General features: G+C 33.4%; 1 protein-coding gene across 1 annotated transcript in view; it reads right to left on the bottom strand.

Moving 5' to 3' along the window:
• LOC133197504 (uncharacterized) overlaps nucleotides 1-18,135 on the bottom strand; it is a 19,588-nt gene extending 1,453 nt beyond the window's left edge. Inside the window, exons 1-5 of the mRNA XM_061333580.1 lie at nucleotides 18,035-18,135; nucleotides 3,982-4,254; nucleotides 1,508-1,648; nucleotides 551-789; nucleotides 1-133 (exon numbers count right to left, since the gene is read on the bottom strand). The exon at nucleotides 1-133 is cut by the window's left edge and continues 1,453 nt beyond it. Coding sequence (XP_061189564.1) covers nucleotides 1-133; nucleotides 551-789; nucleotides 1,508-1,648; nucleotides 3,982-4,254; nucleotides 18,035-18,107 — 859 coding nt within the window. The 5' untranslated portion in view covers nucleotides 18,108-18,135. The remainder of the gene's footprint in view (nucleotides 134-550; nucleotides 790-1,507; nucleotides 1,649-3,981; nucleotides 4,255-18,034) is intronic.
• Nucleotides 18,136-25,964: the final 7,829 nt, after the last annotated feature.

Here is a 25,964-nt window from a genome sequence, read left to right as displayed (position 1 = left end):
AGGGGTAGGTCGCATCCTGAGGGGAGTAAACCTGTAGAGGTGGAGCTGTAGGTTGTGGGTAGTATCCAGGAGCTGTCCCTGGCTGTTGGTAGTAAGGTGTTGAGGTTGAGGTTTGTTGTGGGGGTGCTGTGTACTAAAAAAAGGCATCAGTAGTTTAACCAGAGTTGCATATAAATATTAGAAATATCATTTTTACAAAGCACAGAGATATAATCTTGCATTTAATAAACATACATGTCATAGGCTTCGGAAGCAAATTGAAAGGGGGGGGGGGGGCTAAACTAACAAAAAAGTTTTGAGGCCAAATGGTGGGGCTAAGCCCTAATTTTCAATGCCTATCTTTGCGAAAAAGGGGGATGGATGTACTTGAAATGTATGTTCAAGTAAATTATTTTTTCAATCTGCATATAATCTTTATTCTTGTACCTTGGACACCCTGCTACACATATTTTTTAAATGCATAATTTTATTTGTGGTAATTTTTTTTCAATTTTTCTAAAAAGGCATACGCTTTGTGAGAAAATGCAATATAAGCACTGGTGTAATTTACCTTGTTAGCATCTCTAGAATTTTGTCGATTTTGGAAGTGCTTTCTGAGACAGAAGACTGCGACACCAATCAAAACCACAACAGCGATGACGCCAATGACAACACCAGCTATCCAGGTTGTCGTCTTGGTGACCTCACACTCATCTGTATAATCACCACACTGTTGGTAACCATCACATTTGTTACCTCCGGCTATACACTGTCCTCGGACACATCGGTACTCTGAGTCATAGCAAGCACCTGGTGATAAAAGTACCTTAAATGTTCAGCAATTATATCAAAACTAATTAATTAATTCAATAAAATTAACTGGAAGGTATTGGGCATTAGGAAGGCGAATTAACATGGAATGGGGGATGGGGTTCGAACTGATTTAACATAAAAATCAGTTTTTGACCTACATCTTAATATTCGTTTTTTTTCACCATTAATTTTTAGCATCATTTGAAAGAAAACAGGAAAACAAAGCCGCATTCCTTTAAAAGCATTTTTTACTCCAAATAAAAGTTTTATTTCTAAAGTATAACCACCAAAGCCATTGGAAAAACATGCTTTTGGGGGGGGGGGATTCATTATTTATACATTTCATGCATTATTGCTAGAATTGATTTCTTTTACAAGCCCACAAGCGCCCCCCCCCCCCCCCCCCCCCCATTTTCAGAAGCAGGTCTGTAGCTCATTGGTCTAATATAAAGAAAAAAGAAAGATGGGGATGGAGGACCACACACTATGGTCGTCCATTCCATTGAGCTACAGACCCGCCCCTATCTCCTCCACCATCACCTCCATAAAGATGGGTACAACCCGGGTTACTTTGTCATTATTTTAACTTTGACACAGTTTGTGATTTAAATGTCAAAATTGCGCTTAGAAAATTTGAAATGAGCAGGTTCTGATTTCATTATTTTGCTGCCACTGCCACCCCCTTTGCGATGCCCTTGATATACAATAAATTTACCTGAATGGAATGGTGTTAAAAGGAGTTTGAACCCATCGTCAGCAACCAATGAGTTAGATACAAATCTAAATGTCAATGAATCCCCACTGGACATGTACGCCCCTATAGGCTTGTTCTCCCCACAGTAACTTTTAGCCAGGCCTGTAAAAGAGTAGAAATTCTGTAATAATCTGTCTTGATCTCTTATGCAATAAAACAGCAAATCAAGATGAACTTTGTCAATTGAACTGATAATTTTATTTGGGCATGTATAAATCCATGTACATGTATATATAGTGACAATTTCTTTTCTTTTGGCATCTTATAATAAGCCTAAGTATTAAAATAAAATGTAGAATAAGCAATGTTATTACTTTAGTAGCAATGGAACTGTCCCACTGAAATTAAATAGATCTAGAACACTCTTGAAGATGCATCTGATGCAATTTCTTCAGACCCGTAGGAAGCAATTTCAGTTTGTTTGTTTGTTTAGTTTTTTTTTTTGGGGGGGGGGGGGGGACAACCATACATTTTCAGTTGGGGTCCCGTGCACCCCGGTTCCTACGGCCATGTTCTTGAAATGCTTTTAGATGCTGGCTTTAACAAAATTGAAACCAACATTTATATTAGGATAGGTATGTTTACTGTCATTTTTTCTCTTAGAAAGTAGTTACATAATGTGTACATAAGGTGTATTTCTTTTTGATGTCAATTTTTGTTAAAATATTTATCTTTATTTCAATTTCATTTATTAACTGCTTTGGGTCTAGTTACAAGTAATTCTTTAATTTACTGTAAAATCACTATTTTCGAGGTGTCAAATTTTCATAAGTTGAGAAAATTTCACGTCGTAAGAAATTAAAACATTTTTGTGGGGATATGAATTTGTGGAGCGATTCATTCCACGAAAACAGCGAAATTTAAATCCAATGAAAAATTGTGATTTCACAGTTATCATGGTTCTCTAGTTATACATAATCATATTAAATCCTTGTTTGATTCGATCCTTAAGTTTTAATTTAATTTCCACAGCAATGGCACAGTGTATAATACATGTATGTATGTCAAGTATGATACATTTGGTACTGTGTATATTCTTTATTTTGCTCTCTCTCTCTCTCTCTCTCTCTCTCTCTCTCTCTCTCTCTCTCTCCATTTACAGGCTTCAGAAAAATTCTTCCAAAAAATAAATGATATTTTAAAAAAAAAAATCTTCATAATTGATCATGAATAGTAGGAAAATGTAAGAGTATCTAAATGAAAATTCAAACATAAACTAAAAAAAAATATGAAAACAGAATTAACAAGATATGTTTGTGGAACACTGATGCCCCCGTATGGCAGCTTAGGGCGAACGTTAAAGTTTCTCAAATGCAAGTCAAAATCCAGGCCAAAAGATAAAAAAAATGTTGGTACCCAAAGAAAGGTCTTGTCTCAAGGTATATACCTGTGAAATTTTAAAGCCCTAGCTGCAACTGTTCAAAAGTTATGGCGAAGGTTAAAGTTTTTTAAAAGTAAGTAAAACTTCAAGGTCAAGGTCAAAATTGTTGGTATCCAAAGGAAGGTCTTGTCACAAGGATTACATATGTGAGGTATGAAAGCCCTAGCACCAACCATTCAAAAGTTATGGGGAAGGTTAAAGTTTTTCAAAAGAAGGTCAAACTCCTATGTCAAGGTCAAAGTGGTTGGTATCCAAAGGAAGCTGATGTCATAAGGATTATATATGTGAAGTATGAAAGCCCTAGCATCAACCATTCAAAAGTTATGGTCAAGGTTAAAGCTTTTCAAAAGTAGATCAAACTCCTAGGTCAAGGTCAAAAGGTCAAAGTGATTGGTATCCAAGGGAAGGTCTTGTCACAAGGATTACATATGTGAAGTATGAAAGCCCTAGCTCCAACCATTCAAAAGTTATGGCCAAGGTTAAAGTTTTTCAAAAGTAGGTCAAACTCCTAGGTCAAGGTCAAAGGGTCAAAGTGGTTGATATCTGAGGAAGGTCTTGTCACAAGGAATACACATGTGAAGTTTGAAACCCCAAGCACGAACTGTTCAAAAGTTATGGCCAAGGTTAAAGTTTTTCAAAAGTAGGTCAAACGCCAAGGTCAAGGTCAAAAGGTCAAAGTTGTTGGTATCTAAAGGAAGGCCTTGTCACAAAGAATACACATGTGAAGTTTGAAACCCCAAGCACCAACTGTTCAAAAGTTATGGCCAAGGTTAAAGTCTCATAAAATTTTGCAAAAGTGGGTCAAACTCCAAGGTCAAGGTCAAAAGGTCAAATATGATGGTACCCAAAGAAAGGTCTTGTCACAACAAATACATATGTGAAATATAAAAGTCATAACTCCAACCAATCAAAAGTTATGGGCATGGTTAAAGTTGACAACAGACAAACATATAAACAGACAAACAGGACAAAAACAATATACCCCCGGGATCTTTTGATCCTGGGGCATAAAAATATTGAATGCAAAACATATTCCTATAAAAGTCACTTATACCTGATACTTTGAATGACGAAGTGGAAGGTCCATCATATATGTACAATTGATCACCATCTGGATCACAGCCATAAAATTTGGAGTCCTTGATATCCAGCTTTCTGAATACAATCATGATCCGATTCTTGGTGGTGGTGGTAGAGGAGGGAGTATTTTTCACTGTGAGGGTACAGTCCATATTATTTTTATACCTGCTGTACCTGGTCAGTTCTAGACGAATGGACGGAAGGCCACTTATTGTAAGCGTTTCCCCACATATTGAATCCATGTAATCTGTAAGTTAATAAAAATTACAGTAAATATATACGACATCAGAAACAAAATCTCAATGTTACACTTAAATGCGTTTTTTTTTAAAGTCAAATAATAAAATTGATATGTTATATATTATTTTATATGTCACTCTTTAAGAATTTTTTTTAAATACATATATTTTCAAAGTAGTTTCATAAAAACATTTTTTTTTCTTGTTGAGTGGGGGTCATTTCATCAAAATAAAAAAAAACGATAAAGACAATTATGTATCTCGGTGTAGTCTACTTGCATGCCAAGTTATATTAAAATCAGACCAAACTATAGGAAGAGTAGTGATTTAAAAGTATTTCACCAAATTTTCTATTTTTGGCAACACCGTTCATTGAAATGATACACAGAATTTATATGTATATTAGTGCAGTCTACTTGTGTGCCAAGTTATACTGAAATCATACCAAAATTGTAGGAGGAGTAGTGTTTTGAAAGTATTTCACAGCTATTTCTATTTTTAGTAACCATGGCAACACCGTTCATCGGAACCAAAAACCGATAAATAGAATCATGTATACTAGACTAGTGTATTCTACTTGTGTGCCAAGTTATATTGATATCAGACCAAAACTGTAGGAGGAGCCACATTTTGAAAGATTGTTTACAGACAGACGGACAGACTGTTAGACAGAAGACGGAAACCTTACTATCGCATAAGCTCTTCTGGTCTCTGACAAGTAGAGCTAAAAATCATTTGTATTGTATTCGAGGGATCGTTTATTCGTTTCGTTGAGAAAGATTTCATAAGTCAAGTTTTAAAGCCTGTATCGTGTTGAAAAGTAGCAAGATGTTTTGGGTGTTCAAACCAAACTGGTCTCCTACATGTATATGTGTGTATGCTAGGGGACACCGAACGGCCATTTGATTCTGAAAAGGGAGCACTGGCAGACGGCAAATAAATAATCTGTCCTCAGAAATGTTTAATGGGAAATTATAAATAACTTGACCTTAACTGGTGGTACCTAACATCCCGGGTTTGGGCAGATTTTCTTCTTCTCCTTCTGCTTGTCCCTGGTCATTTTGGAAATAAATATTCTCTCCTGCGAGAGCATGAAAAGAAATAATCTGATTTGATCAAATTTGCCAGCTCCCCCCCCCCCCTTAGGAACATACACACAAATAGGAGCCCAGTTTGTGTTACGCACCCGAAATCAACACGATACAGACTAACAGACTAAAACTTGACCAATGAAATCTTTCGTAACGATACAAATAAAAAATCCTTCGGATACAATACAAATGAAAAATTATCACATACAAGTAAGAAATTATACTAAATGCAAATGGAAAATATAGAATACAAATTAAAGAAGTATACAATAGAAATGAAATTTTACAAGACAAATTGAAAATATAGAACACAATTCAAACGGAAAATTTTAGAATTCAAATAGCAAATTTTAGAATACAAATGGAAAATTAAGCAATACAAATGGAAAAGATCGAATACTGCAACGTTTTACATGCCATACTATTTACATTACCATCCCATGTTCGATAAATGAGTGTTTACGAAATTTCTTTGATTGTATAGGTACAAAATATTCTAGTCAGAACAACTGTCATATTGAATACATTGCAGTTTCCCCCTCTATTACATTCATTTCATTTGCATTGAAATTTTTTTATCTTCAGAAACTAAACACTTAAAGGCAACAAAAAAAAAAAATGAGAATAATAACATGCAATCTATACTGCGGAAAATGCTTCGTCAGGTACATGTATATAGGCATGTCTAATGGCTGATAATCATATAATAGAATAACATACACTGTAATTAGGTAATTTATCAAGAGTGAATAAATTAGCATCAAACTGTTTTTTTTACAGAAAGATATTGTTAAAAATAATTTTTAAAAAATGTATATATATTTTAATTACAGGTCCAGCACCATCTCTTTACTTGGCTACGATATAATAGTATGAAATAGCTAAATAACTTGATTAAACTACTCAAAATACAAAATTTGTATCGTTCAATTCTAGTGCAAGACGTCTGCTTAAAGTAGTCAGTTCAATGACAATATTACAAAATACTAGGATGAGTTTTTATTATTAAATTCCCTGTAGCTCATCCGTTTACGTCTGTTTACGTGACGTCATCGGCGTATGCGTCATCTCAAGCCACGGTCGGAGTCCGCATATAGCTCATGGGAGAGGATCATACATTTTGGCCGTGGTTTGCGACGATGCGGCGTATGTTCATATAATTTAATTTTGTTTGTATTCTAGCCTCTGATTGGTTAATATCCAAAAAGGAACACAAATTATTTCTGTATAACCTGGTTTGGTATGGGGACACACCCCCTTGACAACCAGCTGAATCATCTGTATCCATACAATCCTCTCATTTCCAGTCCTCGGGATTGATGGAAAATTCCAGATTTAATAAATGTACCTTTAATTTCAAACGATAATTCGATCTTACCACATGTAACCAAACAACATGGCTGCTAGGCCTATGTATCAGTTTTTACCTCCCCTCGCTTCCCATCACTTCCGTTACTACGGTTGTATTATTGAGCGGCAAATTAGAACTAATAAAAAGTAACGAAATTTTACACCCATAGTTATTTAATGATTTTAAAATTAAGTTATAAGGAATGACTCTAATTCTTGGCCAAATTATTCGAGCATAACCTGGTTTGGGTCAGTTTACGCTGTTTTATAATCCGCTTCGCGGATTATAAAGCGTAAACTGACCCAAACCAGGTTATACTCGAATAATTTGGCCAAGAATTAGAGTCATTCCTAAAATATACAGAACAATCGGTATATCGGTTATTTTTCGTGTATGTCAACATCACAACTTAAATTTATCCGCCATGTTTACTGACCTTGACCGATTTTATTTTGGGACAACCAATGAGAATTCGGGATCTAGGGGAGCGGATCGTATAGGATTTCCCTTATTTTAAGCATAAATATCACTGTTAATGAAAAAATATCCCATGGAATGCTTTTATTTATCGATATTTAGTGATATCATACAACATAAACATTTATCATCACCGACATTTACTTTATCAAGTGATTCTAAATTTCAAGCGCAAGTCTCAGTACATCATGCGAGAACTGTCATGTATGAGGCGCCGTTTTGGTATTTACTGCCAAAAAGTGATATCACCTATTCGAATAGGTGATATCACCTATTCAATTGGTGATATCACCTATTCGAATAAGTGATATCACCTATTCAGCTTCTGAATAGGTGATATCACCTATTCGAATAGGTGATATCACCTATTCGAATAAGTGATATCACCTTTTCGAATAGGTGATATCACCTATTTGATTTGAATTGGTGATATCACCTATTCGAATAGGTGATATCACTTATTCGAATAGGTGATATCACCAATTCGAATAGGTGATATCACCCATTCAAATAGGTGATATCACTTATTCCTTTTGAATAAGTGATATCACTTATTCGAATAGGTGATATCACCTATTCAAATCAAATAGGTGATATCACCTATTCGAATAGGTGATATCATTCATTCGAATAGGTGATATCACTTAATCATTTTGAATAGGTGATATCACTAATTCGAATAGGTGATATCACCTATTCAAATTATTTTTGAAATAACAACTGCTCCCAAGACTATAGCCTTTAATTCTCATTTACTTTCACTTTCGTTTTATAACTTACCATTCTTGCAGACAATGGATTACAGCTTCGCATTTAGTTTTAAGCACTCCAGTAGAATTTGTTGTTTGTTTTGCTCACAAACTATATTTATTACACTTATCTATCATGTATACTATAGGAAAATTCAAAGGGTTTGTAAGTCTCGTTGACTTTCACTTTCGTTTTATAACTCCCGGGTACCTGAGCGTTCTTGGAGACAATGGATTACTTAAGTTGTAAGCATCGCAGTGGAATTATTAAACTTGTAGTTTGTTTTGATCCCCGATTGTTGCAAAGAAGAGGAGAAAGTGGATTGATAGATGGAGGTAAATAGCGTTTAATTGCTTTATTTTTTCATTACATAACGTAAGCACAAGCTATTCCGAGGGGGGCCAAGATTAGCCAACATACTTAAGCAAAAAGGGAAAATTAAATCGTTTTTATGCTAAAATCGTCTGTATTCAAAAGGTACGCTTACCTACAGATTGGTTTCATAAATTTAAAGCATTGACTTAGCTTACAGTACGTGGTATAATTTGGAGTATTGGACAGGTATACATGAGTTTGGGATATTGAATGCGATGTCATTGAAAGCAAATAAAAAAATAGATGTACCCAAATGCATCGACCATGGGAATACAAAGTTGAATACCACGTCTATAACATATGATCTTTGTAGAAAACACATTCTTTTTTTTCAATTTAATTACTACAATAAATAAAAATGGTCAGCTCATTCTGTAGGCTATAAGCTACCCTGTCTATTCGGAAATAAAAATGGTCACACACACTCAAAAAATAATCATTTTTTATTCTACAAAGAAGAAGGCATTTTTTCATTTACACATACAAACTGTATTAACCGCCAAGTTTCATGATCCCCCCCCCCCCCTTGCCAATACTCCTACAATTATGCGACAGACTTTTTTTCTTGAAATAGGCATTTTTCTCCATTTGTCATTATATATTACAGGGCTGCACAAGGTACTGAAAAAGGGACAGTGCTTTGAGTGAATGTGTTATCCATGTATCTCCAAATGAAGCAGATCCCCCCGTTATTATACTCATGGAGAGTGTGACAACTTCCAACTTCCAAGTTGTTAATGACAGAACTCCATTTAAATCAGGTACAAGTTAAAGTTTAGGCTGTACAATTCTATTTTACAATATTCAAAACTTAATAATTCAGGATCAAGTTCACACAAGCTCACATTCCATGGTTACTTACAGCACCATTATGCTAGATAAATTTGTTATGATACACTTTCATGTTAAATAGTCAAATTTGATTGGCTTAAAAAACATTTGTTAACAAGTACTATTACCTTACTGTATGCCAAACATTACATCCCAATGGTTGAAAATGCATGACTACGGGTAACAGTATACAGTAATAAAAAATGTTAACTGTGCAGAATGTTTGCACATTCGTTTCACCTTGATGTTTTCTTTAAAATGCATTTTATGACGAGAAAAATATTACCTGTTTATTTTGGGTGATGTAAAATTCTTACCACTTAAAAACCGTTGCTGACCGAGGCAAGGTCAGCGATGGTTTTTGTGGTATAACAATTTCACGTTATCCTACTAAACATGTAATATTTATATGTTATATGTACTTCTATTTGTAAATGTTAATGACTGTGAAAAACATAAATATTTATAAATTAGTAAAATCAATTTAATACACTATAAAAACACAAAAGGACAAATTTGTACATAATTCTCTATGATTAGGTTAATTAGTTTATATAAAGGATGTAAATGGGCATGATATATCATTGTTAATATTCAAGAAAGTGTTAACTGTTTTTCTTGTAGATGCTCCTTTATTCCATCTGATGTTTTCCAGGTTTTTGTGAAAAGTTTTCTTAAAAATGGCACCATTCAACCACAAATACTATGCCAGTGGAACTGTGATATCAATCAACTGCTTATGACACTGTTAATTGGCAGAGAAATTATTTTTTTTTATTTGGGACAAGCAATCTGTTTCAAACATTTTATGCCTGCAAATTGGTACATGTACTTATTGAAATGCTTGAAGGATGCTAAAGGCTACTGAAATTCCAAGCCAGATGAAATTCAAAAGGATTGATACAAAAGTCATTTGAAGTTTTCTATTCTTAGTGATGAGTGTTTTTCAGGATGCCCTCTGATATCATAGCTACAACTGGTCACTGTCCTTTGTTAGTTACACATGCAGACATCTTATTAAGGCAGTGATATAAGTAGCTCGAAGTGGATGCTTTATTGTTTTCCTCAGATTTATAACCTGGATTGATCTCTGATACAGTAATTTAAAGCCATGTCTTTTCACTGTCACAAAGTACTGAAATAAAAATAATTTTGATTAAAATATTTTTTTTTAATTCATATCATTAAATTTTTAAGCTACAGAAATTCAAATTAATTACCTATTAGTAAATAGAAATCTTTAATTGATTAGCAAGCCTTTGCATTGTCAGATCCTTTTCTGAAAGGACCATTTACCTTTAACAATGTCAGGACAGGTGAGGCAACTGGCTGGTCTTCATGCTGGAAGTGTGTGTTAACTCTGTAATCTTTTTAAACAAAACCATCCAGTGATGTCCTAAGATTGCCAGATGAGCAGACATATACCTGTATTTAAGAAAGATTCTGTAACATGACATAGAATTTTTGCACAGCTTGACACACAACTGATGGTAACTTAGGTGCCTGCAAAATAATAAATCTGGCACTTATCGCATGATCTTTCAAAAATCGTAATTTTATGAAAAATATTATCTATAACCTTATTTATTAAAATACTGAATACAATAAACGTTGTTGAAAGCATATTTTAAGAGATATGGAGAGTTGAAATTCAAATACGGCAATATGCATATTTCAGTCGGATTTCGCCGAAATACTGCTCTGACGTCATAGGCGACAATTCGGTGATAGGGAGATGAGAATATGCACACTATTTACGGAGTTATCAACAACAAATGCAGCTTAATTACGAAAAATGCTGAAAAAATTAATTCCTTATATGCTTTTCAATTACTATCGAACATTAATTTGCCTAAGGTATAAGGCTTTTAAGATATTTTCGTTTTTTATTCAAAACATTTAGAACCTGTAGCTCTAATTACAGCAATGTTTCGAGATCGGGAAATTATTTTTCAAGATCGCCATCCTTTAAAAAACATATGAAGACTTGCATAAATTAATGTTATATACAAAACGAAGAATAACAAAGTTATATAATGTTTAATTTGTGAATCAAATAAGTTAATACATGTGATAAGATGACAAATCAAATTGCATTGTTATGGCGAGTTTCTTCGTCTTCGCTGCGTCTCCCTCGCTATCGTCGCTGCTATTTTTACAAAGTTAACAGATTTTTCAGATTTTTTCTTGCTGACAATTCTAACATATAAGATTGAATATTTAATTTATATCGATAAAATAAGTGATTTGGTCTCCACAACGCAGAAAATTCAGGTTGTATCGCGTATATTTTAGTAAGATTAATGAAGAGCTGATCAGCCATTGTCGCCTTTGACGTCACAGGGTCACGTGATCGCTATCTAATTAACTTAGATTTTTAATTCAGGGGTTTTCATTTGAGTCAATAATTGGTTAATTACCGCGATTTATCCACAGTAAAAACACAGAATTTATAAATTGTGGTCATAAGGAACGTAATACGCTTTTAATTTCAAATAATTTAGAAACATGCGATAAGTCCTTTAACTCTGTAATCTTTTTAAACAAAACCATCCAGTGATGTCCTAAGATTGCCAGCTGAGCAGACATATACCTGTATTTAAGAAAGATTCTGTAACATGACATAGAATTTTTGCACAGCTTGACACACAACTGATGGTAACTTAGGTGCCTGCAAAATAATAAATCTGGCACATATTTATTTATTTAATACAAATCAGAACAAAATTTGTCCTTTTACAGAACAAATTATTTTCATTATAAAGAAAAGAGAAATGCATATGTACTGTGTTAATACATATAACCTGTATTATTGGATATTTTCACCCCATTCTAATTTTTAAAATATTCACTCTTTCACCCTTGAAAACAATTTTGCCCTTTTCAAATTTGATCAGACACATTTGTGTTTAAAAGATATATGCTGCCTTCTTCGAATTTGTCCCGTTTTAAATTCACCTACTTGTAAGGAGGGCAGAATGAGAAAAATAAAACTGGGGCGAAAAGTACCATTACTTGCCTGCCTGTTGTACTATAACTCTTCCAGCCTTACAATATTCTATAATCATTGCTTTCTTGCGATACCCCCCAGTGGATTGATGGTCTCTTTTCCAAATTATATGCACTTTCTAAAAAGAATGAATTTGTCAATTTATAAAATTTAGTATTACAAGTTAATAAAGACAGTAAAACAATGTTATCAACATTTATATGCAAATGAACCTCTGTATAAATCACTAATAAATGATTGACAACTTGTATGGAATATATCGAATACCCTTAATTTTGCATTTGGAAACTCAGCATTAAGGCCAAACAAAAAAATATGTGTGGTTCCAGTTACACCTCCAAAAAATAGGGTAGGTAGGGATTTTTTTTTTTTTTTTTTGTACAGAATGATTTTCTAAATTTTTCTAAATAATACCTATTTCTTTTCGTTAGCATAAGTGAACTATTTTATGTGTAGAGTGTTAGATATGTTTTCTCTTAAGCATATGGATTAGATATGTGCTTTAATGTGTGAATAAAATGTCTTGGGTATTTAAAATGTTGTTTGCTGATTCTATTCATTCGAGTTCATACTCATCTAGAAAATACAATGTTTGAAGAAAATCAGCATGAGCAAATTGAATTATTTAACTGTTATTTGGATATTATATTTTCTTTTTTTTAGAATGTTAAGTGTTTACGAAGATGATATGTGCTATCCTTGTTTTTATATTAATTTTAGAATTGTATATTATAAGTAAAATTAATGGATATCTTAAGCATTATACATTAAATCTTCAATATAGATCATGATTTCTCTATCAGAATCTGCTGCGGAAGTCTTTATACAGGTATATAAAATCTAAAATTGTACATTATGGAATGCGAAAAAAGAGAAATATTTTGTGAAGAGCTGAGTATATAACTCATAACTAATAAATGTTTTGTTTATTTTGAATTCAGTCTTTTCCAACTATGGTTCAGAAAAGAAATGTTTTATTTGTGGATGAACAGAGTGAAGGAGAAAATAAGTGGCATTTCTATGTGGCATTAAATATACTAGTCAACATTGGCAGGGGGCACCCTAGTTATGAATATGAAACAAATATTTTTAAATCAAAAATAATGAAAACACAATCTTTTCTTTTTGTAAAAAATAAAGTCCAAGGTGAACATCCTTTTTTTAAAATCAGTGTTTATAAATGAAATTAATTAATTACTTTTATCCAGAACAGTTCTTATTTTACTTAATAATAAATTCTGAACTATAAACTAGAAAACGGACATAAGAGTTCTGCTAAGAGCTGTCAGAGGAAAAGAATGTGACACCTACACTTTGTACAGTAATGTTTAAAACAAAATAAATCACCTATGCAAGATGACATAGAATCATTCAAATTTGTCAGAATTACAAATATTTAATATTATTAAAATTTTAAATCCTTTCATGAAACCTTTTTGCCTCATTGAAGACTTCATACTTCCAAGCTCATTTCTCATATATATTGGTGTTTTGCAAGTTGACTTTATTCATGTAAAATCAGCAGTCTTCTTTTTCACTTTTCCTCATGAACTGTTTTTTTTCTACTTTTGGTTTAAAAGAAATGATCCTGATATAAATTATTTAATAGTTTACAAGTTAATCTATCTTACACATTGGGTTAATTCTTGTGTAATCAATGCAATCAAATAAATGTTTTCTCATGTTATCTTCCCCCTAACTCCAAAAAACGTTACCTGGCCAGCTGTCTGTGTGCTTTCAAGCGAGAAGTGATTTCCTATCCTGACTTCACACCTTTGTGTGCATTAAATAATAAAGGGGCTAATCAGCATGCACTTGTTATAAACCAGCTGTAAACAGAGCAACTAACTGAATCTCGCCACTCTCGGGCATATTTATTTAATTTTGGCAACCAAAAAACAAACAAACAAAAAAACATGGCGCTGGAAAAAGGTATACTGCCAGGCCATGCTAGCTTGCTTTAGATTTAACACCATCAAACACTTGCACTACGTGTTGAAACGATTTTTGCATGGAGGCCGCCATTGCTGGAACTAAAACTAATACCGAAGTGGATGACGGAAATTGCGGAAAATTCTGGAAAATAAATATGAATATTGCCGAAAAAGTTTAGGGTCGGGGATCTAAAATAGGGACGGTCAGGTAATGGGAACCACACATATTTTTTTATTTGGCCTAATAATATTCCATACATGATTGAGCTGTCACCTGATGAACCTTTAATTCTTTTCTATTTCTATTTTTTATATGCTTTATATGTATATGAATTATAAGAGTAAATGTAAGTCCAAAAACTTATTTTGTGACATCAATTTCATACCTGTATTTGAGTTGCCTTTTTGAGGACATACCGGGTAGATTATTCAAAGTCGATGTACATGTAGTCTTAGATGCTGCAGTTCTCTTGTACTTTAGCTATAAAATAAATCTTAATGTATACAATTGTGTAAAATGAAAGAATATTTCAAACACTGCATGAAACAGACCAAAACTTTAACCAAAATATCCTCTATAACATGCTCTCTAAACTGAAGAATATGGTCATAATTGCAGTCATATGAATTTTGTTCAATGATAAATGCAGAGAGAATTTGCAGAATATATAAAGAAAGTTTTATCGTTGGGATTGGGAAATAAGCAGGTCTAGTACAATCTCTTAATTTAGCTATATAGCTTGAAATAGCTATTTAGCTTTATTAAGCTATTCAAAATAGCTTGATTTAGCTATTTATATGCAGTTTTTCACAAAAATTATTTTGGTAAGAAATAGACAAAAAGTTGCATGTATTTGACTATTCATATATGTGCTATGGGCTATTGAAACAACAAGCAAAATCAAAGATAGCTCCAACTTTGCAACTTTTGATTACTTTTAAGCAAAAGATAAATTTCTATTATTTGAGTAACTGTCCACTACCTTGTGTGCATTGAGGCATGGATAAGTATGATTGCTTCTCATTGAATGTACTGAATTAATCAATTATCTTGTTGACCATAATTGGCCTCCTTTATAAATTCATTGAAGAAGTAACTGTATCAATTGCATATGTAGCCCAAAAACTTTTAGAACTTTGAGTACAAAGTCTCTTTTGTTTCTATTTTCCTAATTATCTCCCCTTGTTTAAGGGTCACAACCCTAGTTTTAGTATAAACGGAAGCCCTTGGCCCAAGGATACCCTGTGACAAATTTGACAATAATTGGCCAAAGGGTTCTTGAGTTATGGCCCATATTCTAAAAAGTTTACGCACACCGCACAAATGGCCATAGCATTAGCTCTTTGGGCCTTTGGCTCAGAAGAGCTTAAAAAATGAACCTTTTACATTGATTTTTGGTCAATTGATATTTTTTACAGTGTTTTGTATAGTTTTTTGATGAACAATGTACAGTATTTTCACCCAAATTCCTGTATTTTGAGGACTGCTGTACAGTATTTGGGCCTAAAAATTATCACATGTATGCAAGGAGATTTTAATGAGTGAGTTTTAAATGCATTAATTTCAGATGAGTTCAAGGTTGAGTATCATCACTGCACCAAGGTCCGACTTTTTGTGCATGCTGAGAAAAGTATACATTTAAGAACAAGATGTGTTTGTGAAACACTATGCCCCCGTATGGTAGCTTATGTCGAAGGTTAAAGTTTCTCAAATGCAAGTCAAAATCCAGGCCAAAAGATAAAAAATGTTGATACCCAAAGAAAGATCTTGTCTCGAGGAAAACACCTGTGAAATTTGAAAGACCTAGATACAACTGTTCAAAAGTTATGGTGAAGGTTAAAGTGTTTTAAATAAAAGTCAAATGTCAAGGTCAAAGTGGTTGGTATCCAAAGGAAGATCTCGTCACAAGGATTACATATGTGAAGTATGAAAGCCCTAGCACCAACCATTCAAAAGTTATGGCCAAGGTTAAAGTTTTTCAAAAGTAGGTCAAACTCCTAGGTCAAGGTCAAAAGGGTCAAAGTGGTTGATATCCAGAGGAAGGTCTTGTCACAAGGAATACACATGTGAAGTTTGAAACCCTAAGCACCAACTGTTCAAAAGTTATGGCCAAGGTTAAAGTTTTTCAAATGTAGGTCAAAGTCCAAGGTCAAGGTCAAAAGGTCAAAGTCATTGGTATTCAAAGGAAGGTCTTGTCACAAGGAATACACATGTGAAGTTTGAAACCCCAAGCTCCAATTGTTCAGAAGTGACGGCCAAGGTTAAAGTGTCATAAAATTTTGCAAAAGTGGGTCAAACTCCAAGGTCAAGGTCAAAAGGTCAAATATGATGGTACCCAAAGAAAGGTCTTGTCACAAGGAATACACATGTGAAATATGAAAGTCATAGCTCCAACCAATCAAAAGTTATGGGCAAGGTTAAAGTTGACAACAGACAGACAGACAAACAGACAAACAAACAGACAAACAGACAAACAGACAGACAGGACAAAAACAATATACCCCCGGGATCTTTTGATCCGGGGGCATAAAAAGTGTGATAAAATAGCTAAATTAAGCTATTCTGAACAGCTTAATAAAGCTATATATATAGCTAAATCAAAAGATTGTACTGGACCTGATAAGTGCTTTCAAACATTGAATACTTAAAAAACTAGACCTACTGACATGCAACAGCTAAATTTTTGTTGATAAATGAAGCGTATTCTGAACAAATTATTTACCCAAACAAAGGTGATGCTGTCACAAGATGACGTTCGTACCCATCTGACACTTACACTACTCCTCCTTAATCAGCTGGTAATAACATCATTATCCTCGAATTCAAGAAAAATCTGTTAATAAATTAGTTGGAATGATGATAACAAAACTATTCTAATCAGATACAAATGTATAATATAAGACTTCTATTTCACCCAAGAGCCAAGAAGCAGGTGACATTCTCTGACTTGTTTACCTGTACTTCCATCGAAATTCTCCTCCTACTTGCTCGCACCCAAGCTTTTACGACCCTCAATTTATCCATCGTAAGTCGGAGGACCCTTCGGCTTTGTACAACTGCTTAAACTTTCCTTATACGCTTTGTGTAAACCATAAACATGCATAACCCAATACACATCTCCATGTGTGAGGTACCTGGAGGTTAATATTATCGAAAAATCTCGCGAGTCACGTGACGAGATTACAGACCCTAACGCAGCCCGAATTTGCTTGGTTCCAATGAAAATCTAGATAATCTTGAGGAAGGGAGCATTCATTATTTGTTGTTGTAAGAAATGCGAATAGGTGATATCACCTATTCGAATAGGTGATATCACTCATTCAAATTGAATAGGTGATATCACTTATTCGAATAGGTGATATCACTTATTCGAATAAGTGATATCACCTATTCAGCACGAATAGGTGATATCACCTATTCGAATAGGTGATATCACCTATTCATTTCAAATAGGTGATATCACCTATTCGAATAAGTGATATCACCTATTCGAATAAGTGATATCACCTATTCGAATAGGTGATATCACCTATTCGAATAGGTGATATCACCTATTCAATTTGAATGAGTGATATCACCTATTCGAATAGGTGATATCACCTATTCGAATAGGTGATATCACTTATTCGAATAGGTGATATCACTTTTTGGCAGTAAATACCAAAACGGCGCCTCATAGTCATGACTGCTGAAGAGAACGACTGGTAAACACGCAGATTTATTTTACTTGGTTTTCGCGTATAAAGGGCTATGATGTTGATAGTGAATAAAAATTCCGTCTTGTTGGAAGTAAGTTGAATGCAAAGATAATTTATTTTGCCTGCAGTCGCCCGTATCTAAAAAATATATTTGCACCATTACGAAGATGCAGTGGAATTGGAGCCCTCTCCTAAAAATATCAGATTAAAAAAAAATCGGAGAGGGCTACATTATTGCAGCTAAGTGTATTCTAACTAATCTGTACTCACATTTTGGGGGTACTGCAAATACCACATTCACTACTAAGAAAAATGTTATTAATTCCAGTCGCAAATGCGCCATTTACCAAATTTCATGTAATGCAATGTCAAAGCAAGTTATTAATTAATGGTTTAATAACTAAATAGTTACAAATAGATCAGATGGATTGGACTGTTTACATCCGGTAATATGATACTTAATAGCTCGTTCGAGAACATTTCGTACTAGTTAAATGTTGATTCTCATTGTGGTCGAGAATTTTTAAAGGAAATTTTAGTTATAATCCAATGTGTGTGTGTGTGTGTGTGTGAAAGAGAGAGAGAGGTGTTCTTTAACAATAATTATTTTTTTAAAAGTCATATCATTATACATTCAGTATTAATGAGGGCTAAATCAGAAAACGAGCATTGGTTTCCATTGTATAGAATATATCGATAAAATTATGGGGGGACTTGATCCCCCTCCTCTGTTCTTTATTAGGCCTGTCAGAAGTCGCTTGTCAGGAAATTTTTGGTAGTGCCCCCTCAACTGTCAACTGAAAAATGTATGGCTGTGCCCCCCCCCCCCCCCAACTGAAATTGCTTCCTACGGGCCTGGTAACTAAATATGAGTTTGGATTCATACGTTTAAAACCTGAGTTTGTAATGTTGAATTCTGACTGCAGTAAAATTTGGTACACACACACACACACCCTCACACACACACACACACAAACATATATATATATATATATATATATATATATATATATATATATATATATATATATATATATATATATATATATATATATATATATATATATATATATATATATATATATATATATATATATATAATTATATATATGTTAGAAAGACAGAACCAAACTAGATTTTTGAATTAAAATTTAATTGATTTATTATCAAAGAAGATGGGCGATCAAGCCGTGCAGAATGCCTATAGCTTCATATATATATATATAAAAATCATATTCAATTTGTAAATTAAGTATTTAGAGTTCTTATTATTGAAATTTGTGAAATTTTGATAAAAAACAAAATTTTCTGTTGAAAATTTTTTCGTCAAAAATTATTCTATTTAATATTAAAAAAAAAATAATGTGATATTCTTGGAGTTCGAACTCTTGCAATAGAAATTCCCAGTATCAGAATTTTCTCTGAAACTGACACGCTATAACCACTATGCTACACAGCTCCTGATAAATGGTGGCATTTAAAATCATGTTTGTTATAAGACCCTTGAACTTAAGAATTTTTCGGAAATGCACGAATGCTGTGTTATAAAAGTGTGTTTTTAACCTTAAGGTATAGTGGGTCATTGCTCCTTGCTTTTGTTAATCGAAATATCATAGTCTTACGCATACTTTGAGGACAAACTTTCACAAAAATGGAGCGAAGACCCTCTCATATGGAAAAATTGTGTTATGATATGAGACAATGATCTTTGTTGCCATCTTTAGGGTGTGTTTGCTATTTCATAGACAAATAATATCAATCTTTGTGAGATTTTTTGAAAATTGTGAAGATTTTACATAAAGTTTACTTAAATCTTAGATGAAATTTCGAAGAAAATTTGTTATTAATGAGATTTAAGTTTTCACCTTCATATTAAATTTTTGTCGCACCATAGGCATTTTGCTTTCCTTGTTCGCCCACCTATATTAAAATTGATTGAATTTTATTTACATTTGTAAGTTCCTTATTTTATGAATCAGGAAGGAATTTAAAAAATGGACCAAACCAGTTTTGAATTCGAATCCAGTAATAAAAAATAATTCCATTATTTTCTTTGGCCTTTGTCTGTCTTACCGAGTAAAGCTTTATTGTGGCAGTTTATTTAATTTGGTCACCATCTTACTTTCACTTCCTCAAATACTGAGCAGAAAAAAGTCTTCTGTCATTTAATAATAATTCAGAACAGGTAAAATTTCTAATTATGTACAAAATGTGACTTTTCTGTAGGAGTGAATTCAAATTTGATCACACTCCAGTCAATGAGTGCACCAACAGGCCAATTAAAGCATATGCAACAAAATTGAAGGAAAGGTAGTAAAAAAATCCCATAATTTTTAAAATATTTTGACATTACAAGGCGATGCTTTGACATTACAAGGCGAAACTTTGACATTACAAGGCGATGCTTTGACATTACAAGGCGATACTTTGACATTACAAGGCGATACTTTGACATTACAAGGCGATACTTTGACATTTCAAGGCGATACGTTGTTATTACAAGCCGCTACTTTGACATCACAAGCCGAAACTTTGACATTGCAAACCAATACTTTGACATTACAAGTCGATACTTTGACATTACAAGCCGATACTTTGACATTACAAACCAAAACTTCGACATGATAAACCTAACCTTTTCATTATATATGCTCTTACTCTTCATTATATATTATTTCTTCGTTTCAAAAATATTCGTCAGTATGCATGCAACATATTTTTGAATAATGTTAAAATGGCCCATGTCTTACTTTCTGGAACTTTTAAATGTTATGCAAAAATATATGATAATTTTTAACAGAAAGTGACAAATAATCATTACATTATAAAATTAATTTTGAAAATAAGCATTGTCATATAATGTCAAATACCAATATAATGTCAATATATCACCACATAATTAATAATATCAGCATATTAAGCATTGTCATATAATGTCAAATACCAATATAATGTCAATATATCACCATATAATTAATAATATCAGCATATTAAGCATTGTCATATAATGTCAAATACCAATATAATGTCAATATATCACCATATAATTAATAATATCACCATATTAAGACTAACAGCATATCATACCGAAATATCATCACATTATAAAGAATTATCAGCATAAAATAAACAAAGCATCACCTTACAATGAATTATATCAGCAAATGAAGACAAAGTATCAGCATATAATGAAGTATAGTATCAGCATATGATGAAATATTTGTATGTATTGACAATGCTTCCTCATAAATTTAAGATGTTTCCGCACTTAGAGACAAAGTAACGGCATAAATGTAAAAGGTGAAGATAACGAACAGTGACGATCTCAAAAAATCTATAAACAATACAAATATGTGAAGAGGGTATAAAACACGGACACCTGGAAATTCCAGAGGTGGGATCAGGTGCCCAGGAGGAGTAAGCATCCCCTGTTGATCGGTCACACCCGCCGTGAGCCCTATTTATTGATCAGGTAGTCGATTCAGCACAAAAACAAAGGCCTAATATTTGGTTTGAAACAAGTCAGCCAAAATACGATCCATTGATAGGATATATGTGCTTAGAAGGTCTGTATAACGACCATAAAATTTACGAAATGCTGACTTTAAACGAGGGACTTGAAATCCTTGTTACATCAACTTATCAGTGAGTAGCCTGCCTCACTTTAAAAAAATTGATCATACCCAGAACAAGCTCTTGAGTAGCGAATAAAACACCATAAGCAGGTGATAGTGGAATATTACTACATAAATAAGGAAAGTTGACGATGGAAAAGCTAATGTCATCTCGTTTGTCATACAATTTAGTTGTTAATTGGCCTTCATCGCCTATAGTCAGTAAAACATCAAAATTTGAAACAGATGTGGCAGACTCTGTGGTGTCAAGTTCACCGGGATATCTCGAGTCGACAAACGAATGAAAATAACTATTGTTAATTGATAAAACATCGCTGATATATCTGAATGTTGAACTGAAGGCCAGTGTTTTCCTCTTCTCGTGTAGAAGTTTTTGAATAAATTCTGCTTCATAAGAATATAAAATAGGTCAGCTAATAAAGGAGCACAATTAGTGCCCATTAGTATTCCAACAATTTGTTGGAAAACTTGGTCTCCGAGGACTACATAAACGTTGTCAATTAGGAATTCCAGCATCCCTTTAATATCAACTTTAATATCAACTTCACAGTACTTGTGTGTACAATCAGAGGGGTTTTTAACGAATAATTTTGCTGATGACCGATCACAAGATGTGAAAATTTCCGATTTTTTATTTAAGAAGCAGTTCCCTATGATATTAAATAGTCTAGATTTTAATTTATCATGAGGAATTGTTGTATGAAGTGTAGAAAAGTCGTAAGTTTTGATGTTGTGAACTTCTGAAAAATTTGGTGATATTAAAGTTTCTAAAAGTTCTTTCAAGTTTTCGAGTTTTTGAGGATCCACTCCGATTTACACCACTTCTAGAATAAGCTGTAGCACAATACGTTTCTCCTTTACAGCAGTTAATATTTTTGTAAGGAGTAAAGATAAGATAACGGCCCCATGCGTCCTCCGGGGCACGGAGAGGATAAGTAAGTAAGTAAGTAAAGATAAGGGATTGGTAGAGCATTTGCTGGATACAGCAATGTATCTTTGTTTGTAAGGATTTTTATGAAGTTTAGGAATCAAATACAGGTAGGGTAGATCGAACTCACCTGGGTTGACTGGTATATTAAAAATATGATGTTGAAGAATTTCTTCTTTGGAAAGTGAACTGTGGGTATATGTAGGATTTCCAGACGTAGAGTTAAAACCAAGTTCTTCCAAAATACAATTGTAATAATGAGCCTTATAAACAAAGACGATACTGTTACCAGTAATAACACGTATCAGCATATAAGTATCATCTTATACATATAAGTATCATCTTATACATATAAGTATCATCCTATACATATAAGTATCATCTTATACATATAAGTATCATCCTATACATATAAGTATCATCCTATTATAAGTATCATTCTACTGGTAAAGAGAAAATTCCAATATAATGCTTCCGCTCATGTTGTAATGGAGACATTGCACTTTACCCGGAACTATAAGCAAATTGAGAGAGAGAGAGAAAGAGAGAGAGAGGTTTACTCCCCTAAAAGATTTCAAAATATGTATTTAAAAAAAAGGATCCCCACATAAGAGTGCTACAGTGAAAAAGGTGAAGATAATGAACAGTGATCGATCTCATAAAAACTACAAACAATACAAATCTGTGAACAGGGCATAAAACACGGATCTCCGGAAATTCCAGAGGTGAGATGTCATGGAGGAGTAAGCATCACCTTTTGACCGATCGCACCGCCGTAAGCCCTTTGTATTGTTCCGGTAGATGGAACATTCCGTAGTTAAAATCAATATAAAAACATTTAAGGCCTAACAATTGGTATGAAACAAGTCAGCCAAAATACGATCCAGTGATATTTTTTATTTGCTAACAAGGTCATTATAACGACCATAAAATTTACAAAATGCTGACTTTAAATGATATTGTTGAAATCCCTGTAACATCAAATTATATGTCAGTAGCCTGCCTCATGCTCTTGAGTAGCGAATAAACTGGAAGACATAAATACCAGATGCAGGTACTAGTGAATATTACTACATAAATAAGGAGAGTTGACGATTTAACTTTGAAAAGCTGAAGTCATCTCGTTGTCATACAATTTAGTTGTTAGTTGGCCTTTGTCGTCTATAGTAAGGAGAATATCAAAATATGTAATAGATGTGGCAGAATCTGTGGTGTCTTTTTATTTCGAGTTCATTGGGATATATCGAATCCACATTTAAATGGAAATAACTATTGTTAATTGATAAAACGTCGTCGATATATCTGAATGTCGAAATGATCAGTGTTTGGGCATTTAAGAATGGACTGCTCCAAATAACGTTATCCTGGTACCTCATCCAGAAAATATAGGTCAAATCCAGCATTCATAGCATATTTGGTAGCTTGCATCCCTATGATGCATCATCAACGCAAGTTTGGTCAAGAAAAGGTTTATACAAACTTAGTAGTGGACTTGCTCCTTAAATGCAGACGCCGGGGACATAGCGTAAGCTTATATGGAATTTGTCGAGGTGAGCTAAAATTGAGAAAATAAAAAAAGATGAATGTATCTTGTACGTTATCAATACTTAAGACCTATTCTCAGAACTCTTTGATAATCTCTTAAATGCATGAAAAATTGAAGTACGAGGGCCATTAAAAATTCGTAGATTTTGTCAGTTTTATGTTTTATTGTTTTTCTGTTTTATTAAACGTCATATTAAAACCAAATTTGATTCGCATATTTTAAAAATAAATTAAAAGAACGTGAGTTTGATAAACTGAATATACCTTGATATTAATCAAATTATCAAACATTTAAGACAGTAATAATGGGTTCACGGAGCAGGGTCAAAATTGAGTAATTTTCTAACGATAATTGAAGTACGAGAACCAATAAAAAAATTCGTAGACATTTGTCATAATATAAAAGATGAAGATTACGAACAGTGATTGATCTCAAAAAAATCTATAAGCATACAAAAATGTAAATGGGGCATAAAACAGGGACCCCTGGAAATTCCAGAGGTGGGATCATGTGCCTAGGAGGAGAAAGCATCCCCTGTTGACCGGTCACACCCGTCGTGATCCCTATTTTTTGATCAGGTAGATGGAACATTCCGTAGTCGAATTCAGTATAAAACAGAGCCCTAACAAATGGTATGAAACAAGTCAGCCAAAATACATCCCAATAATAGGTTATATTTGCTAACAAGGTCATAACGACCATAAAATTAAAGAAATGCAGACTTCAAAACGAGGTTGTTGAAATATCTGTAACATCAACTTATCAGTGAGTAGCATGTCTTGCTTTAAAATTGTTCGTTTTCAGAGCAACCTCTTGGGTAGCGAATAAGTTGGGAGACATATACACTATAAGCAGTTGAATATTACTACATAAATAAGGAAAGTTGACGATGGAAAAGCTGCATGAAGTCATCTCGTTTTTAATACATTTTACAATATGTAGTTGTTTATTGGCCTTTATCGTCTATAGTTAGTAAAACTTCCAAATATGAAACAGATGTGGCAGACTCTGTGATGTCTTTTATTTCAAGTTCATTGGGATATATCGAGTCGACATATGATTGAAAAAACTATTGTTAATTGATAAAACATCGCCGATATATCTGAATGTCGAATTGAAGACCACAGCAAGTGTTTTCCTCTTCTCACGTAGAAGTCTGTGAATAAATTCTGCTTCATAGAAATATAAAGTCAGGTCAACTAATAATGGAGCACAATTAATGCCCATCGTAATTCCAACAGTTTCTTGTCAAGTTGAAGGTCACAGATAGTTTATCTACTTATTATTATGAAGATTATGAATAAATTCTGCTTCGGAGGAATATAAAAACGGGTCAGCTGAAAATGGAACACAATTAGTGCCCATTCAAAGATAACTTCAGATGCTAAAATGAAATAAATATATCAAATAGAGCTGTGTATTTGTATATACATGACAAAGACATTTTTAGAGAGGAAGAGACTTTGAATCGGACATTGAACGGTCTGTTAAGAAACAGATTATAGTTAAAATTGTGAAAACCTTTCCACAACCATTTTCAAACCATACATTTTTTTCTTACAAAATTACACACAGAGTAATAGATGTCCAAATGATTTACGTTATCATAAATCACTTTGTTATAATTGTCTTCTCCATCTCTGACTTATTCTTTCTTCCTGATTGATAAAACATCCACGATTTTAAAGTAATAAAAATAAATTAGGATAGGAACAAGAGGCCCATGGGCCACAGCGCTCACCTGATTAACTTTGGGCCTGTTGTTCTTAACCAGATTTCCCTCCTTGTAATACTTATTGTGGCTCCACCCTACCCATGGGGGTCATGATTTGAACAATTTAGAATTTACACTACCTCTGAAAGCTTCCATATAAGTTTCAGCTTTTCTGAATGTAAAACTTTGATTCCCTATTGTGGCCCCACCCTACCCCCGGGGGGTTTGACTTGAACAAAATTGAATCTACACTATCTCTGGAAGCGTCCATATAAGTTTCAGCTTTTTCTGACCCAGTGAATCTTGAGAAGAAGATTTTAAAAGATTTTTCCATAATATTTCAGTAATTTCCTATTGTAGTCTTACCTTTCCCCCGG

The sequence above is a fragment of the Saccostrea echinata genome, unplaced genomic scaffold (genome assembly GCF_033153115.1).
Source record: "Saccostrea echinata isolate AGI-Se365-2 ecotype Australia unplaced genomic scaffold, CSIRO_AGI_Sech_v1 ptg000030l, whole genome shotgun sequence".
Classification (NCBI taxonomy): domain Eukaryota; kingdom Metazoa; phylum Mollusca; class Bivalvia; order Ostreida; family Ostreidae; genus Saccostrea; species Saccostrea echinata.
Note: the sequence above shows the minus strand (reverse complement) of the source record. Positions and strands in the feature narration are given on the sequence as shown.